Source organism: Neovison vison, chromosome 4 (assembly GCF_020171115.1).
Source record: "Neovison vison isolate M4711 chromosome 4, ASM_NN_V1, whole genome shotgun sequence".
NCBI lineage: Eukaryota > Metazoa > Chordata > Mammalia > Carnivora > Mustelidae > Neogale > Neogale vison.
Genome location: NC_058094.1, coordinates 15704056 through 15720755, shown reverse-complemented (window position 1 = coordinate 15720755; position 16700 = coordinate 15704056). Strand labels below are relative to the sequence as shown.

At 43.2% G+C, this 16700-nt stretch overlaps 1 protein-coding gene across 3 annotated transcripts; it reads left to right on the top strand.

Annotated features, from left to right (window-relative positions):
• Positions 1-4552: 4552 nt before the first annotated feature.
• ZNF572 (zinc finger protein 572) lies at positions 4553-9526 on the top strand. 3 transcript variants are annotated; one of them, XM_044244961.1, is made up of 4 exons: positions 4553-4652; positions 5504-5551; positions 6616-6726; positions 7384-9526. In XM_044244961.1, exons 3-4 carry the CDS (start codon positions 6648-6650, stop codon positions 8889-8891), a joined length of 1587 nt encoding a protein of 528 aa, XP_044100896.1. In that variant the 5' UTR covers positions 4553-4652; positions 5504-5551; positions 6616-6647; the 3' UTR covers positions 8892-9526. The 3 variants fall into 3 exon arrangements, with proteins under 3 accessions (XP_044100896.1, XP_044100894.1, XP_044100895.1); XM_044244959.1 differs by having other exon boundaries at positions 5480-5551; XM_044244960.1 differs by lacking the exon at positions 5504-5551.
• The last annotated feature ends 7174 nt before the right edge of the window (positions 9527-16700 follow it).

Genomic DNA, 16700 nt, shown 5'->3' with positions numbered 1-16700 from the left:
GTTTATCCTGGTGAACCCTAATTGGTACAAATACCACTTTGTGTTTGTGTCAAGACTCCAAGCTTACACAGGATTCAGTCACTCTGCAGTCACGTACATTTTGCCAAACAGCTGCCTCTGGGGCCCCCTGCTGACGCAGTTTAGAGTCCTGAGCATTTACTAGAACTAAGGAAAGAGCCCTCCTGTGTGATTATGAGAGAGGCACGATGTAGGCTTGTTTCTGTTGATCCCTTGCCTTGCTGTAGCACAGAATCTGATCAAGCTGGACATTTCTTGCCCCTGCCAGCCTCCGAGACAGCCACCCACCCACCTTCAAAAAAGATGGTAGGATGTCCTCAGTATCAGTTTCAACCCAAGCAATCCTCTGCGTTGGGAATGGATGGCTCTTGGACTTCTGATGCCTTTGGTGCTCTGTGCCAGTCCATACTCTGTTGCTCAGCCAAGTCTCTGCTCTGTTTGACTGCACCCCGGAGGCGTTGAATCAGGCACAAAGGTTCATGGATTAAGGATCGCTGCAGTAGCAAATCTCTGTATGTCCATGGCTTTGCCCCCCTGCCAACAAGGGACAGGGACACCATCATTCTAACCACCTTCTCTTTTGAAATGCAAATATCCCTGCAAAGAATAAAACATGACAACTGACGATTTCACACAAGCCATTATGATCACATCGTCAGCGCAGTACTGCGTTGGTCTGCTCAAGTAACAGAGAACCATAACAAAATGGCACAGGCTGGGGTGGCTTAAACAACAGATATTTACTTTCTCGTTGTTCTGGAGCCTGGAAGTCCGATCAGGGCACCAGCATGGTGGGCTTCTGGTGAGAGCTCTGTCCCTGGCTTGTAGACGGCTGCCTTCCGACTGTGTCCTCGCATGGGGGAGAGAGAGAAAGACCTTTGTAGTCTACTCTTATCAGAGCTCTAATAATCCCATTATGAGGCCCCACTCTCGTGACCGCCTCTAAACTAAACGCACTTGCCACCTGAAGGCCCTGTGGCCAAAGATCATCACACTAAGGGTTAGGGCTTCAACGTAAGAATTTTGAAGAGACTTAATTCAGTTTACAGCAAGTACCAAGCCCCTCCCTCTCTTAGACGCAGGAGAATTTTGGGGTGGCCCAATCTATCCCAGTGCCTACTTTAGACATTTCTTAGGTGAATAATATAGTCCTCATGGTTTAAACAACTGTAAGTAAGGTAAGTGGCAATGTGAGGCTGAACCCCCCCCCCCAAAAGAACCCATGTAAGACAGTTGCAACCGTTGTTCTCAGTGACACGGCTGCCTGAAAACAGCCGTGGCTGGGGAAGGGCACAAGCTCCTCTGCCAGCGCCCTTAGTCAGCCAGCCAGGGGCGAGGTCGAGTGATCCCTACCCCAGAGCAGCGGGGCCCTCTCGGGAAGTCAGGTGACACTCAATGTTGGTTGAATAAACAAATGAAAGAACAAAAGAAACAAGGGATATGGAAGAAGGAATAAAAGGACTTGATGAATTTTCCCAGCTTCACCCAAGGATAAACCTCCCCTGCCTTCCCGACCTTACATCCGAGGAGTTTATGAAAGCATTCAATAGCCATCGGCTCCTACTGTGTCCTACGTGCTTGGAATGGAAGAATGACACCCGATTCTGTGTTCAGCTCTCCTGCTACCTTGGCGGGGGGGGGGGTCAGATATCGGTCACAGCCTCCTACAATATAAGATGATTTGATGAGCAAATTCACTCATTTATTCATTCCTGAAGCCAGTCTCAGATGTGGAAGGGAGGGCAAGAACTCAGGCCTGAGCCGAATGGGAGGTTCGCCTATGACCTGGGGGCGCTGACCACAGCTTCTCCTGTCCACCCCACCGCGAACTTAGGAGCTGAAGTTGTTCATGGGAATTGTCTGCTTTGGGTGCAAAGGTCCAGGCTTTTATACTTCTGCCTCCATCAGTCATTGTTTCGGGCTGCCCAGGAAGACTGTGACTTTGGGAGAGGCTGTTCTCTGCAACGGAGATAATCCTTGAGGGGGGCTGAGAGCTGAGAGCTCTGTGCTCATAGCACTCCCAGACATTGGGCAGCAAGCCTTGTTTATTTATTTATGTATGTATCTATCTATTTATTTATTTATTTGAGGGGGTGGAGAGAAAGGGCAGAGGGAGAGGGAAATAGAAAATCTTAAGCAGGCTCAGCCAGCATGGAGCCCAGCACAGGGCTCAATCTCAGGACCCTGAGATCATGATCTGAGCTGAAATCAAGAGTCAGACGCTCAACTGACTCAACCATCCAGGCACCCCAACGAGTCTTTTCTTAAAAGGGAATCTGAGTGACGCATTTCTGCGTCCATCAATGGACTATGGGGCCTGACTTCTCTGCCTTATTTCCTCCCATTGTTCATCTCGCTTAAGTTGCCCCTTACTGTTTTTTGAGCAGGTCAAACACATTCCCACCTCAAGGTCTCTTCTCTTACTGCTCCTCTGTTCTAATTGTTTAGATAGATAACTGTAGGGTTCTTACTTTTTCTTCTTTCAGATTTCTGCTAAAATATCTCATCTGAGAGAACATTCATGACCACCTTAATCAAAATAGTAGACCTCCCTCAGCATGAGAGAGAGAGAGAGAAATAGACATAGGTTTATAGATTCAGTAGACGTGGTTGGGCTGCTCGTTGATGGTCTCCTCCACATTATTTTGTTATATCCTCAGGACCTAACAATATACAGTAACAGGGGCATAGGAGGCTCTCGACAAATGTTTGTTAGAGTCAGACACCGTGCTAGGTTCTAAGACAGAATGGTGAGCAAAACCAGGGATGAACTCTGCGTTCATGGAGCTTGACATATGTTTCGGGAGGCAAAAGAAAATAACAATCACGCAAGTAAAAATTATGTTGCAGTCAGAAGATAGGCCTTGCAGAGAAATGTGGTGCTAGAAGGGCAGATAACAGGGATTTGTCCCTGTCAGGAAGGGTGTGGAAAGCTTTTGTGAGGAAGTGAGGAAAGCTTTAGACCTGAAGTCTAAAGGATTAATAATGGGTTTTGACTAGATCAGGAAAGGTGTCAGATTCAAATTTATCTTCGGCAAGGATCACTCTGGGCTCATTGAGGAGATTGGATGAGAAGGGGCAATGGGCATTTGTAGGATTGTTAGTGTGCTATTGAAATCCTTCAGGTGAAGGTGATAGTTGTCTGAATTTAGGGAGGCCCAGGTGGTTGGGAGAAGTATCTGGGTGTGAGGATTCTGTGTGAAGTAGACGACAGATGAGGCTTATGGATTGTATACAGGAAGGGAGGGGAAAAGTAGGTACGGAAAAGGACTTCTGGGCTTCTGCAGATTTGGATGGTTGGTTGGGAGAGAAAATTGGAAGGAGAACAGGTTTATTTTGTGTTCGTTTGCATATATGGGAGAAGAAAGTCAGAAGATTCTCACTTTTCACATTTTGGTTTTGAGGTGTTACTGAGATCCCTAGGATGAGAGGTCAAGTAGACCCTTGGTGATAAGAGTGAAGAGCTCAGAAGTGTAGCTTGGCTGGAGATATAAAATTTGTGAGTCGTCTGCACAGGAAGTATTTTATTTTTTATTTATTAATTTTTTAAAAAGATTTTATTTATTTATTTGGCAGACAGATCACAAGCAGGCAGAGAGGCAGGAAGAGAAGCAGGCTCCCTGCTGAGTAGAGAGGCCAAGGGGCTTGATCCCAGGATCCTGAGATCATGACCCAAGCCCAAGGCAGAGGATTTAACCCACTGAGCCACCTAGGCGCCTCACAGGAGGTATTTTAAAATGTGGAAGTGAATGAGGTTGCCCAGACAGAGGACATAAGAGAGAGGTCCTGGGATGAGTTAAAAGGTCAGTGGGAAGCCATTAAATGGAAACATTGTGAGAGATGGGGGAAAAAGCCCAAGAACTATTTTGGGATGGAAGTGGTAGAATTGGGAGGTTAGTTGTTAGTGTAAGGATTCCAAGAAGGTGGGAAGGAAAGTAAGTACCAGGAAAGGGCTCCTTTTAAATGTAGACCAACCCTCTGTTGCAACAGGAGGGCGGAGAGTGGTTAGGGAGCAGACATGGGGGAGACAAGGGATTGCCTTCCATTTTCTCTGTGATGAAAGACCAGAGTTTAAGGGCTTCTCCGGGTGTTATTAGTAAGGGCGCCTTGTTAACTAAGTGTTCTGTGCGTGGGTGGATGCCTCAGCTGTTCAGCTGTTTCGCAGGTAGCTAAATATACATCCCTGTTTACTGCGGTGGCAACGGAAACAACAGGAGCTTAGTAAATGCTAGATTCATTTCTCTTGTACTGATGATGATAAAGCCGATCAATGCCCTGGTGGCAAGGGAAAGTATTCGCTCCAGTCGGGCCCCTCTTATAAGGCGCCTGGCTAGTGTGAGGAGCGAGAATCGAGCGGACAGACCACAGACAGCTCGAGGGAAGGAAATCCACCAGCACGTCCCTTTTGGTCCGGGACCGTAAGGGTTAAGACCATCGAGACCTGGCCATCCCTGCTTCCTAGAGAGACTGAGGTATAGCCTGCACGGGGGCTAGGGTGACTTCCTGTCCGTGTCTTCCGGGCTGGGGAGTTTAGGACCCTGGGTTGGTGGGGTCAGGAGGAGCTGGGGGCTCCTTGCTCCGGGACAGCTGGGCCTGCTGGGGTGCTGGGCGCCTCGTGTGTGGCCCCCGGAACTGTGAGTTCCTTCTGGGGGGAAGGGAGCCAAGGGCTGCGGGCTGGAGGAGTGGCCACTGCACCACCCAGGCTGCAGAGTGTGCCAGGAGAGGGATCCCGCGGCTGCGAGGGGCCGGGGCCGGGGTCTCCCGCCGCCCCGGCCATCGCGCTGCCCTCGCCTCCCTCGCCTCCCTGGCCAGGCGGGTCCCTTAAAGGAGCTTGTCGGCTGGAGACGGTCTGGCCTCCTGGATCTTCACCCCGCAGTGCACCCAGCCCCTGCCCCCTGCCAGCGGTTCTTCTGAGCTTCAGGCAGTGCATTTTCTTTGGAAGACTTTTAAATTCAAAGCGCAGCCCCATCCTAAGCACCTCTGCTCTAGGACAGTGAAAACAGCTCATCTCTGTGGAATGACATCCAAGGGACAGCCTTGTAATACCATTTATGGCCTGAGTTTGCTACCCATTTGCTGAGCCAGTGTTCCTCAAGGGCCCCTGCTACCAAAGTTAATAGTTTCTTAGCTGGGAAAGTGCTGCACGGGTCTCTGTTACGTGGACTTTTACTTCGTTTGTAAAGACTTTGATGGAAATCGATAACTCGGACAGCAAAACCCATTACTCCATAGGAACAATTTTCTTTTTTTCTCCCTTTTAGAGGTGTGAACTCCCCCTCCCCTCCGCCCAAACGCTAGGGCTCTTTGTCATTTAGACTAGTGTCACCTTTTCCTGTAACAAATCCGTAGTTGCTGAGAGGGTTTAGGGAATGCCAGCTCCGTTTGATATCACAGCTACAGATGTAGATCTTCTTTTCTTTCTTTTTTTTTTTTAATCCAGTTAATGTTTTCCAAAATAAAGGTGCTCTTTGCGATTCATTTGCAGTTTGGGGTTATGCCCAGCTCTGCCGCCTCCTCTGGTTTACTGTAATAGGTAAGAGTGAAAGTCAGTATCCAAACAGGCTTGGGACTGAATTCTGCTCTACTGCTTTCTGGTTGCATGACCTTGGGAAAGTGTATTAATGTCCTTTTTGTTCATCTATAATAACATACTGGTAATTGTTTATAGACCCCCAAGGGTCATTATGAAATTTAAATGAGAGTAAAGTATTTAGCTTACTTCCTGGCACATAATAGGCCGTGCTAAAGTAAAAATTACACCTTTTTTTACTCCCCCAAACAATTTTTTGTTTTGTTCTGTTTTCCATGTGTGCCTTTGTACATCCTTGTTTTAGGCTCTTGTTTTCCCCAAATAATACTGTTCTCTAGATCCTGAAATGAATTGCAAGCCCATATATACCTGCCTTCCTGTGATAGATCAGTACCTTAAAGTAGGTCAAGAATCCTAGTTGACTCCAGAAGATAAAGTTTAGGCTAAAAGGAATATTGTGATTATGATAAAGTGAGAAAGTCAGAGGCAAGGAAGAGTTCTCTCATTACCTTCCTTTTTATCTTTAGGAGTTATAGGCTATAATTATTCTGGCCCTGCTTTGTCCCATTTTTTCTTTCTCTCTTTTTTTTTTTTCCTGATATAAATTCTAACTTCATTTTGAAGTTGAACTTCCAATGTTTCATCTTTCTGTCAAGGGCCAGCTTTTCTTTCTGAACAAGCTTCTTAGACCTGCATATCCATTTTTTTTGAAGTCCTGCTATTGTTACTGTTTGCAAAAAAAAAACCCCTTCATGTTTTCAATTAAAACTGTATCTAAACTCTGAGTGGACAATGAGTATTAGTATTTCTTCTGTTTTTGAAGCTTGATCCTCAGACTTTAATGTGAAGATTTAATTTTTTAATTGACATTTCCTTCGAAAAAGTTAATTTGAAACACTTGCATCTGAGATAAGATCCCCCCCCCCCCAAAAAAAAAGACTTCAAAAGACCATGTTTCTTTTTTTCAGCCTGGGTGCCTACTGTGGTTCTGTTGCACTGGTTGGGAAGGAAAGAAAAAGAATTCATTTTAGCTGATGCCTGCAAGCATAACCTGTTTCCTTCCACAGCATTTCTGATCCCTACCCTGGTGTGGCCACTGATGGAGCAAGAACAAAAACTGTTGGTCTCGGACTCTAGTGGCTTCAAGGAGAGGGAGAATTTGAAAAGCCCTTTTACAGGTGAGATCAAGAAGTTGATCTGAATCCATTGGAAATTCAATGTAAGATGTGCCATGGCGTGCTATAGACTATGTGGAAAGAACAGAGCATTTGCATCGGACAAACTTTGATTCCTGCTCAGTTGCCTACAAACCATGTTAACTTTTACAACCTCCGTTTTTTCATCCTTAAGAAAAATGAATATCTGTCTCATATTTTTTAGGATTAACAAGATACTACATGCCAAGCTATTGTTTTTAATAAATAATAGGTATCATTGTTATTTCTGTATTTTCTCAGATTTTAACTAAAGTATCATCAAGTTTTCCCTTTAGAATGTGTCCTATTCAGTTTCTCCCCTACTCAGATCCCCTTTTTTCTTTTAGGTCTTCTAGAATAAAGTTTAATGAAGTTTTTAGATCAGTATGCCCCTCCTTGGTAATTGCTGACAGTTGTTCAAGTACTTCATTAGTGTTGTTATCAAGCACAAAAAATTCATTTGCTTCTCCTGACCACTTAGAGTATAAAAAAATAAAACCAGTTTTAAACTTTTTTTTTTAATATAAAAGAATTTATGAGGTTTTACTCTGTTATTCCCTCCCTTCCACTGCAATTCAGAATTTCCTTCCCCCGGCAGAGATTAGGGAATGTATTTAGAACATTTGTTTATTCTTACAGGACATGAAAGTAAGAATAATTTGGAAACTGCTCAACACAATAACTCCAAGGCAGAGAAAGAGAGAGCCTCAAAGTGGTCTAAAAGAAATGGCCTGCAAAACTGTAAGCATGAGGATACAAAAGAAATTCCATTGACATGGTCCCAAGGAGATGAGATCTGGTGTAATGATTCCTATGAGAATGGTGGCAAGTCAGAGAATCAGGGAAATTCTACAGGAAAAGATGAAAAACCCAATCGCTGGAGTTGGGACCCAGGGGAACACTGCAGTGGCTCTGTCCAGCAGAATTCAACCTTCAGAGACAAACCCTACAAATGTCCTGAATGTTGGAAAAGCTTCAATAACAGTTCGCATTTGCGAATTCACCAGAGAACCCACTCGGGAGAAAAACCTTATAAATGCTCCGAGTGTGGGAAATGCTTCAGTAACAGCTCTCACCTGATTCAACATCTGAGGACGCACACGGGAGAGAAGCCCTACCAGTGTGGTGAATGTGGGAAAAGCTTCAGCAACACCTCCCATCTCATTATCCATGAGCGGACTCACACAGGAGAGAAACCCTATAAATGTCCTGAGTGTGGAAAGAGCTTTAGTAGCAGCTCCCACCTGATTCAGCACCACAGATCACATACCGGTGAAAAGCCATACGAATGTCCTGTTTGTGGGAAATGCTTCAGCCACAGTTACGTCCTAATAGAGCACCAGAGGATTCACACTGGAGAAAAACCTTATAAGTGCCCTGACTGTGGGAAGAGTTTTAGTCAGAGTTCCAGCCTGATTCGCCACCAGCGAACACACACAGGTGAGAAGCCCTACAAATGTCTTGAGTGTGGAAAAAACTTTGGTTGTAATTCGACCCTAATAAAGCATCAGAGAATTCATACGGGAGAAAAACCCTATCAGTGTACAGAATGCGGGAAGAGTTTCAGTCGGAGTTCAAACCTAATTACACACCGGAAAACCCACACAGGCGAAAAGCCCTATGAAAGCTCTGAATATGAGGAAAGCTTGAGTCAGAACTGCGGTGTGACAGAGGAATGCAGACTCCCGCCAGGGGAGAAACCGTACAAATGTTGTGAATGCGGAAAGCGTTTTGGTCTCAGCTCTCATCTCATTAGACATCAGAGAACGCATACGGGAGAAAAACCGTACCGGTGTTCAGAGTGTTGGAAAACTTTCAGTCAGAGTTCTACCCTGGTGATTCACCAAAGGACGCACACAGGAGAAAGACCTTATAAGTGTCCCGACTGCGGCGAGTGCTTCAGTCAGAGCTTTAATCTTATCAGGCACCGGCGGACTCATGTGGGAGAAAAACCTTACAAATGCACTGACTGTGAGAAATGCTTCAGCAGAAGTGCCTACCTCAGTCAGCACCGGAAAATTCACATAGAAAAGTCTTTCGAGTCTCCTGAAGTTGAAGAGTTTCCTCATGGGTGGACTTGGAAAAACTGTCCAGGGGAAATGGCCCTCCTCTCTTCCTTTTCGGTCCCAAGTCCATCTTCCTCTTGAGTTTCAAAGCCTGTTTATTTTTTAATTTTTTTTCTTTTTCTTACTGGGCCATTACAATGATGGGGTGGCTACAAAGTTTTCTTTGGTGTGTCTGCCATTATGTCTGGAAAAAGTCAACCTTCCAGGTTAGATGATAGGAAGGTCCTGATCCCCAGCTCATTACCTCTGCCCAGTGAGATGCTGCCAACGATGGAGAAGAAATGGTTTTTTTGATTAAGGTAAGATTGGAATAGCTTCAGAGGCAAACAGAAAGAGAAATGCTGGAAATAAGAACACCTGAGAGCTTGAAGCTGAGCTACCATTGAATGTGCCTATTTCCTTTTTCCTGACTGGGTGGCAATAAGTCATTCTTGGCCTCATGGATTTATCCGGAGAAAGATTCTTTTTGAACAAATAATGTGATTTCCTCGCTGTTTTGGTGTCTGTTAAGAAAGAAAAAGCTCAGTTTTTAAAATGCATTTTTATTAGCTGAAAATTAACTTCCGTAGTATTTAGGACTATTTTGTCTAATACAGTAGCCACATGTGGCTATTTAAATAAATTTGTATTAAGATGAAATGAAACTTAAAGTCTGGTTCCTTAGTTGCTTTAACCACTTGCCAAGCACTCAGTAGCTACACGTGACTGGTGACTGCTATATGGGATATCATATAAAGTTCTTTCAAGATTATTATTCTTGGCAGGCTCATAAAAATTTCCTGTAAGACTGTAGGAAATGTACTGTGAGGTGTGGTGTCTGCTCTCCAAGAAGAATTGTAACATAGAGTAGAAATGGGATAGAGGCACTTAGTCTAGAGATTTGCCGTTCTAATGCTTGTATGTCTTAAGTTCAGCCATGTTGGTAATCTGTTGATATGATCCCATTGTCTTGGCCAAAGCCAGATTAAGAGGTAGAATTCTGGAATTCTGTTTAAAAAATTCTGACCAATAGTCTTTTCCCCTCAGTTTTCTCATTACACAGCTCCTAGACAGATCAGATCCTGGGTTCTTTTTCTTTTTTTTAACAACCCCGAGTCTGAGCCAGTCTGCAGGGACAGTTGGCCATTGGGGATGGAGACCCCTTAGTTACAGTCTTAACAGGAATTTTTGGCTCCTGACTGACTTACAAGGTATGTGGATCTTCCCTGTTTGTCTGGCCAATGGGAAGGATGCTTTGTAAAGTATTAAGTTATTTCATATACTCCTAGTCCTGATTTTTTCCTGCCAGTTCAGGGAGTAGATGTGCAGGAAGGTCAAGACTCCTGAATTGCTCAGGATTTCTGGTCTCATTTTTGGATTCAAAATATATTTTCAGAAGACCATGTAGACATACAAATTAGGAATGTAGAGCCAGAAAGGGCCAGTTAGAGCTGCTACAAAGGGCTGTAGCTGGTAGGTAACCGAAGTGCATGGGGAATATTTCTTCCTTCATGTACTTCATCATTGCCTGCTACTGGTTAGGCAATTAAGCTGTTTCATATTGTTATAAGATTGAAAAATAAACCAAAAGTTAACAAAAGACTTACAAAATATTTGGGGTGATTTTCTGCTCTCAAGAAAGGGGAGAACATAATAGGGTGTCATTGGCTTTTATGTAACCCTCACCTAACCATCTTTTTGCCTTTGTATGTTCGGTAGGATCGTTCAAATGGTCTTCGACTGTAATATCTGGGGACAAGTGTTTATGGTATTTTTTTACCACAGGCAACCAAGAGTTTGATTAATGTTGGATAATTAAATTTGGGCATTTGCTATTGAGGCCGAAATTCAGTTGCAAGGCAGGGGCTGTTGGGGTTGTGCCCCATCATCAGTCACGTTGTGTGTGGCAGGAACCACTCTGGACCGGCCCCCTCATGTGTAAAGCAGAGATCATGGCTGCCTCACTGGGTTTCTGTCAGGATTAAATACATGTTTGCAAAGCAGCTAGCACTTACAATATAACAAGGTCTAAATACATGGCAATCCGTTATTATTGGTGGAAATAAATTGGAAACTGTCCTCCCCACATTTGCAGATGAAGCAACGCAACCCCAGCTTATATCCTACGTGAGAATTCTTTATGACCAACCTCAGGAACCCTGAGGAATACGGTTTTGTAAAAGCACAAGACTATATATAGTGTTTCAAGTTTGCGAACTTTTGAAAACCCTTTTATTTGATTCAGCTTATTGAATGTTTTTGTTGTTGAAACAAAGGATTCAGTTTAAGGCAGGAAAGAACAAAATCGCAAGTTCAATTTTAGCTAATTCCCCATCTGAGGAGATTAACAACAGGTACAGTTTCTGACCTAATAGCATCACCTACTCTGTTTTATGACTGCCCACGATTGCATAAAACCGGTTTCACAAACCTTGATGTCTACAGATTCATAGATGATCCCATTTTAGATGGGTTAGGATGGGCTCCATGAGTAAAACAATTTAGCAAGAATCATTGTCTCTTTAGATTGAAAACTAGGAAAACAGAAGAGAGATGTGTCACTTATGAGGAGGACTTAATAGTAAATCTAATCATATTTGATGCTTTTACCTCAATTTCATTAATCAGCAAACAGGTTTTTTTTAGCCTCCCGAGAAGTAAACATTCTGTATTCTTTATTTTTCTTGCCAGCACAAAGAATGTATAAAGCATTCTTTCTTTTTTTGTACTTGTCACGCAAAACGTGATTGGTGCTACACCACCCCCCGCAACAGTGCCTGCCTTGCAACTGAATTTTGGCCTTTATTTATTTGAGAGAGAGAGAGAAAGGGAGAGGGAGTACGAGCTGGGGGAGGGGTAGAGGGAGAAGCATACTTCCGCTGAGCGGGGAGCTTGTTTGGGGGCTTGATCCCAGGCCCCTGGCATCATGACCTGAGTTAAAGGCAGCTGTTTAACCAACTGAGCCACCAAGGCGCCCCAATAAAGCATTCTTATTTAAGTGATCTGTTCCATATATAGAGAGAGAGACTCTTATATTCTACTCAAAGAAGGGGCTTGTATTTTTTCCCCTACAATGGAATGAGGAAATCCATGTCAATGCATATACCCACAAATGTAGTGGGGGAATTTACTCCCTAGCTGCTGTACAGTCTACCAGAAGGCATGCAAACAGTGAGTCTCTCATCATAGTACCCGAGGTGAGGGTTTGCTCCCATCATTCCAGGTCATCCAAGGTGGAGCTACCAAATGAGCCTTCTCTTTAGTGCTGTACAAATTTCCTCATTGATGGTGGAGGTAGTGGAATATGTTTTGTGACTGTTGCCTGTCATCCGTTAGTCCAATGTGTTCATCTTGGCCAGTCTCACTTTCTGAAATCAGGGTAGTGACAAAACTGTCATTGCTTCTTGATTTTGTATTTGAGTTTATGTAATTCCTTTCAAACAGTATGATCATTCATTCAACAGAAATTTACCTGATGCCCAATATGTGTTTAGCAGATGTTCGAATGACCTTGGGAGGGGCAGATATAAGGATAGACTAGTTGGAAAATGTGCAGCTTTTTGGATGTCTACCTTCTTGACAGCTCTTGAACTATATAACTTGTGTTAAACCCTCCATCTTCAAATCTTCATCTTCAAATAATTCGATAATCCCAAGGAGCTAGAAATAACTATATATTAAAATGGGTTAGGTTTGCTCTGTGAAAACACAAGCTTGGTGAAGTGTGACACAGCGCTTCACACATAGTGGCCGTCAACCGTGACTGAGCTTATGTGTTTATGCTCATGCCCAAGAGTATGTTTTTCCAGGATGTGCCTTCCCATTAGACTGTCAACTCCTTGAATGCAGAGAATGGATTTCACTTTTGTGATTCTGATGCCTCACACAAAGCCTGGCATGTGAAGTGTTTATTGGCTTTGGATGAAGGGCCTTTGCCAATGGTGAAGTTTACTGGAATAAGCTGTCCAGTCTTGGGATCCCCCTGGGTCCCTCTAATGCCATTATCACCCAGCCCATAGAGGCTGGCTAGCTTGGAAGTGAAAGTGACTTCCCTAAGAGGCTGGGTCTATCCTCACACTGACCCTAGAGGACTCTTCAATGTCCCAATTGTTCGGAATCCTCTGGAAGTAAGACCCTGGGCTTTTGATTCAGAATGTCCAGGATAGGTTAAAAATCTGTTTCAATTTCATGTTTCCATCACTTTGTACTCTATACCTACCTTGTAAGATTTGGTTTCCATCACTTTGTACTCTATACCTACCTTGTAAGATTTGGTTAGCCGTGAATGAGGTAAGGTGTCTGGCACGTTATAGGTGTTAAAAAACCAGTATTTTCCTTCCCTATCTGCACTCATCTGTGCATAATTTTGCCAAGGATAGATTCTCTACACAGAAATGTTTAATCATTTCTTGGGTTGATTATTTCTAGGTTTCTAAAATAAAGATATTAATAACATTTAGCTCACAGGCTTGTTGTGAGGATCAGTGAGATAATCACGTAATGGGTTTAGCATTGCTAGGATCTAGTAATCACTCAGTGTTAGCTGATAGACCATTATAAAATGCCTCTTGACAACCATGGGTCTTTGGATCATCTCTGAAGGTAGCCCCAGAGATGTGGGCGTCCCCTGGGGCCACTAGAATGGTGCAATCCTTTTGTTACTATTTCCCCCATGAACATGAAGGGGCATGGCTAGGAGGAGGTAGCAAGCTGAGTGTGTAGCCTAGTAATGTAGCACATCATTATTATTTTATGGCACATGTTTAGGCAACGACTGCGTTTTCTGTTTAAAAAGGACCTTTCCTTTAATTCCCCGTCTCTTTTATTTCACTTTTGTTCTCTTTTACTTCTCTTTGGCCCTAATCTTTTCTGCCTTGTCCGTCCATATTCAAACCCAAACCTGGGCTTTTCCTACCCTTTATTCTGTTCCCTTTTCTTCTCTCTCCCTTCTTCCCTCCCAGTGAAGCAGGAATGAAGTCAAGGCTAAGGATGGTCCAGACTCTTGGTTATAAAGCTCCAGGTGGAAACCTGATGCTTGGGAGTCCTGACTTCAAGGGCATGGAGTCTCTTGCAAGCAGAGGTAGCTTGAGAGGGCTAAGACAGTGAGATTTCTGATCTAACATTGCATGACTGGTAAAATCAGTATATGTTCTAGGACTTGACACAGTAAGGGATGAAGTGGACCCTTTGGTTGAAAAAGGGTCATGATTAATTTTGAGCCATGTTACATCATATGGATTAACAGAGTAAAGAAAATTCTAGTTGATTAGACTGACCAACACAGGTGAAAGCTTTTTCCCCTTAATATAATAAGCTTACTTTTGAAACATTAAAGTAATACTTATTGCTAATTGTAAAATATACAGAAAAGTATAAAGTAGGAAATACATAAAAGTATGAAGACCAAAATAAAAATGGCCCATGATCACTTTTTTCCAGAGATCACTCACCATGAAAGTTCTGGAATCTTTCCCAATAGCCCTTTTTCTAAGTGTGTATCTGAATAAGTATTTTAAAAAATTGGATCATGTGGTATGTTTGTGTATGTCTTTATAGAGTATTGTATCTTGATTTTTTTCTCTAATCTGTTGTCATTGCCAGTTTCCTTGTTTTAAATGATTATGAGGTTTTTAATATACCGAATGATGTACCATAACAACTCAGTTGTTCTGATGTTAGATGTTGATATTGTTTCTAGTTGTTTGCTATTAAAAATAATGTTATTGTCAACAAGGCTTTTTGGTGGTTTTTGTTCTGTTTTGATATTGTGGTTGTGATCGATCAGTTATTTTGTTTTTTGTTGGTATTCAACTCTTAGTGTACATCTCTATTTCCTTAGAATGAATTCCTAGCAGTGAGATTATTGAGTCAGAGGACACAAAAGTTTTTAAAGGCCTGTTACTTAATCTCTTTCCAGAACTGTTTATCAGTTTAAATGACCCCCATGAAATAATTTTAAATTACCCCAGTGAAAACATTTTTTGGAGGGGTTGGGGGGGGTAAACATGTAATTCGGAGTCAGTATATCTAAATCATGGAAGCCTCTTTTAAGGCATCTTGTCCGCCCCCCCACCCCCGCCCTTTATTTAACCTCTCTTTCCCTTCCTTGAGTTAGGATCATTTTAAGAACTACTTGGACTTTTCCTTGTGAGGCTCCAAGAACAATTCCAGTAGATGGCGCTAGAAGCTGCTCTAAGATCTAGGGAAGCAATCGTGATGCCCAAAGCCTGGAAGTACTAATAGGAAAATTGATTGGGAAAGGGGCTGGCTACTTAGTTCAATACCTCCTGTCATCTGACTCAGAGAACAAAGTGCATCCCAAATTTAGGAGACGAAGGTAAATTCAGCTTTGGCAAATGGATGAGTATCTTTTTTGTTTGTAAAATTGATGTTGAGGAAAAAGCACATTGAAAGCTTCTGAGGATACCAAGTGATACTGCTCAGAAGACTAGAATTCTCATCTTTTCTGTCCTACTGCCATCAACAATTCAGGGAAGAACTTGCATTGTCAGCTGCAGAGATCAAGGAACAGCCACTGTGGGACGGGGGAAAGAGATGTAAGTTGTGGTCATTGCCATTACCACAGGTTACTAATTCTTCCAACCTCAGCTTAAACATAACTTCTGCTGGGAGGGCTTCCTTGACCCCTAGGTTCATTTAGATCTTCTCACCCTCCAGTGCAATATGTACTTGCTCTTTTTTTGGACACATATCACATCCTTAATTGCCTGTATGCTGCTGTCTTCTCCATGAAACTGAACCCCCAAGTGACAGGTACTATGTCTGCTCTGTTCAGTGCTTTACTCCCAACACCAAGCACAAAGTAGACACTTAACACACACTGACTACACTGAATTGCACTGATGTCTGTACTCTATGGCTTTATGAGAGTATTCAAGAAGAAAAGGAAAATGAAAACACAGTTCCAAATTCCAGCTAGAATTTGCAAAAGATTACATAAGCACTAAGGGGATGCAGAATAATTAAATGATTGGCATTAAAAAGTTATGGGGGGCGCCTGGGTGGCTCAGTGGGTTAAAGCCTCTGCCTGAATTCAGCTCAGGTCATGAACCCAGAGTCCTAGGATTGAGCCCCACATCAGGATCTCTGCTCAGCAGGTAGCTTGCTTCCTCCTCTCTCTCTGCCTGCCTCTCTGCCTACTTGTGATCTCTGTCTGTCTGTCAAATAAATAAACAAATAAATAAAAAAAGTTTATGGACTGGAGGAATGGTGAGCAAGTAACTCTTGAGGGTTGTTTGTTTGTTTGTTTTACATTTTATTTATTTATTTATTTATTGACAGAGAGAGAGCCAGGGAGAGCAGGAACACAAGCAGGGGGAGTGGAAGAGGGAGAAGCAGGCTTCCCAGCAAGCATGGGGTTGGATCCCAGGACTCCGGGATCATAATCTGAGCCACCCAGGTGCCCCTGAGGGTTTTGATATAATGTGTTACAAACAAAAACACTGATGAAAAAGGAATTGCTCAGTTTGTACCAAAAAAGTATAAAATGAAGAAAGGAAAGTTGACAGTTATGAATCAGTGACTGCCATGGCCAAGAAGTAGAATTACAAAAACAGATGGTGGTTAATCTGGATCTGAAAGAAGGGATAACTGAAGAAAGGAGGGCAAAGCTTTTCCTTGAATTGAGAATGGCACAAGTCCAGTCCTGACATGCCAAATCAGGCCAACAGGGCGAGTAGAGGCGTCACCGGAAAATCAAATGTGCTCTTGTTTGTTTTAAGGTAACTAGATCTTTGGGGGGGGGGGATGCATTCTAGTCAAACAATCCTAGATTCCTGAACCAGATTTTCTTTCCTCCCTCCCTCCCTCTCTCTTTCTCTCTTTCCTCACTCTCTCCCTTCCCTCCCTTTCTTTCCTTTCTTTGCCTTAATTGATTGACTGTAAGTATTA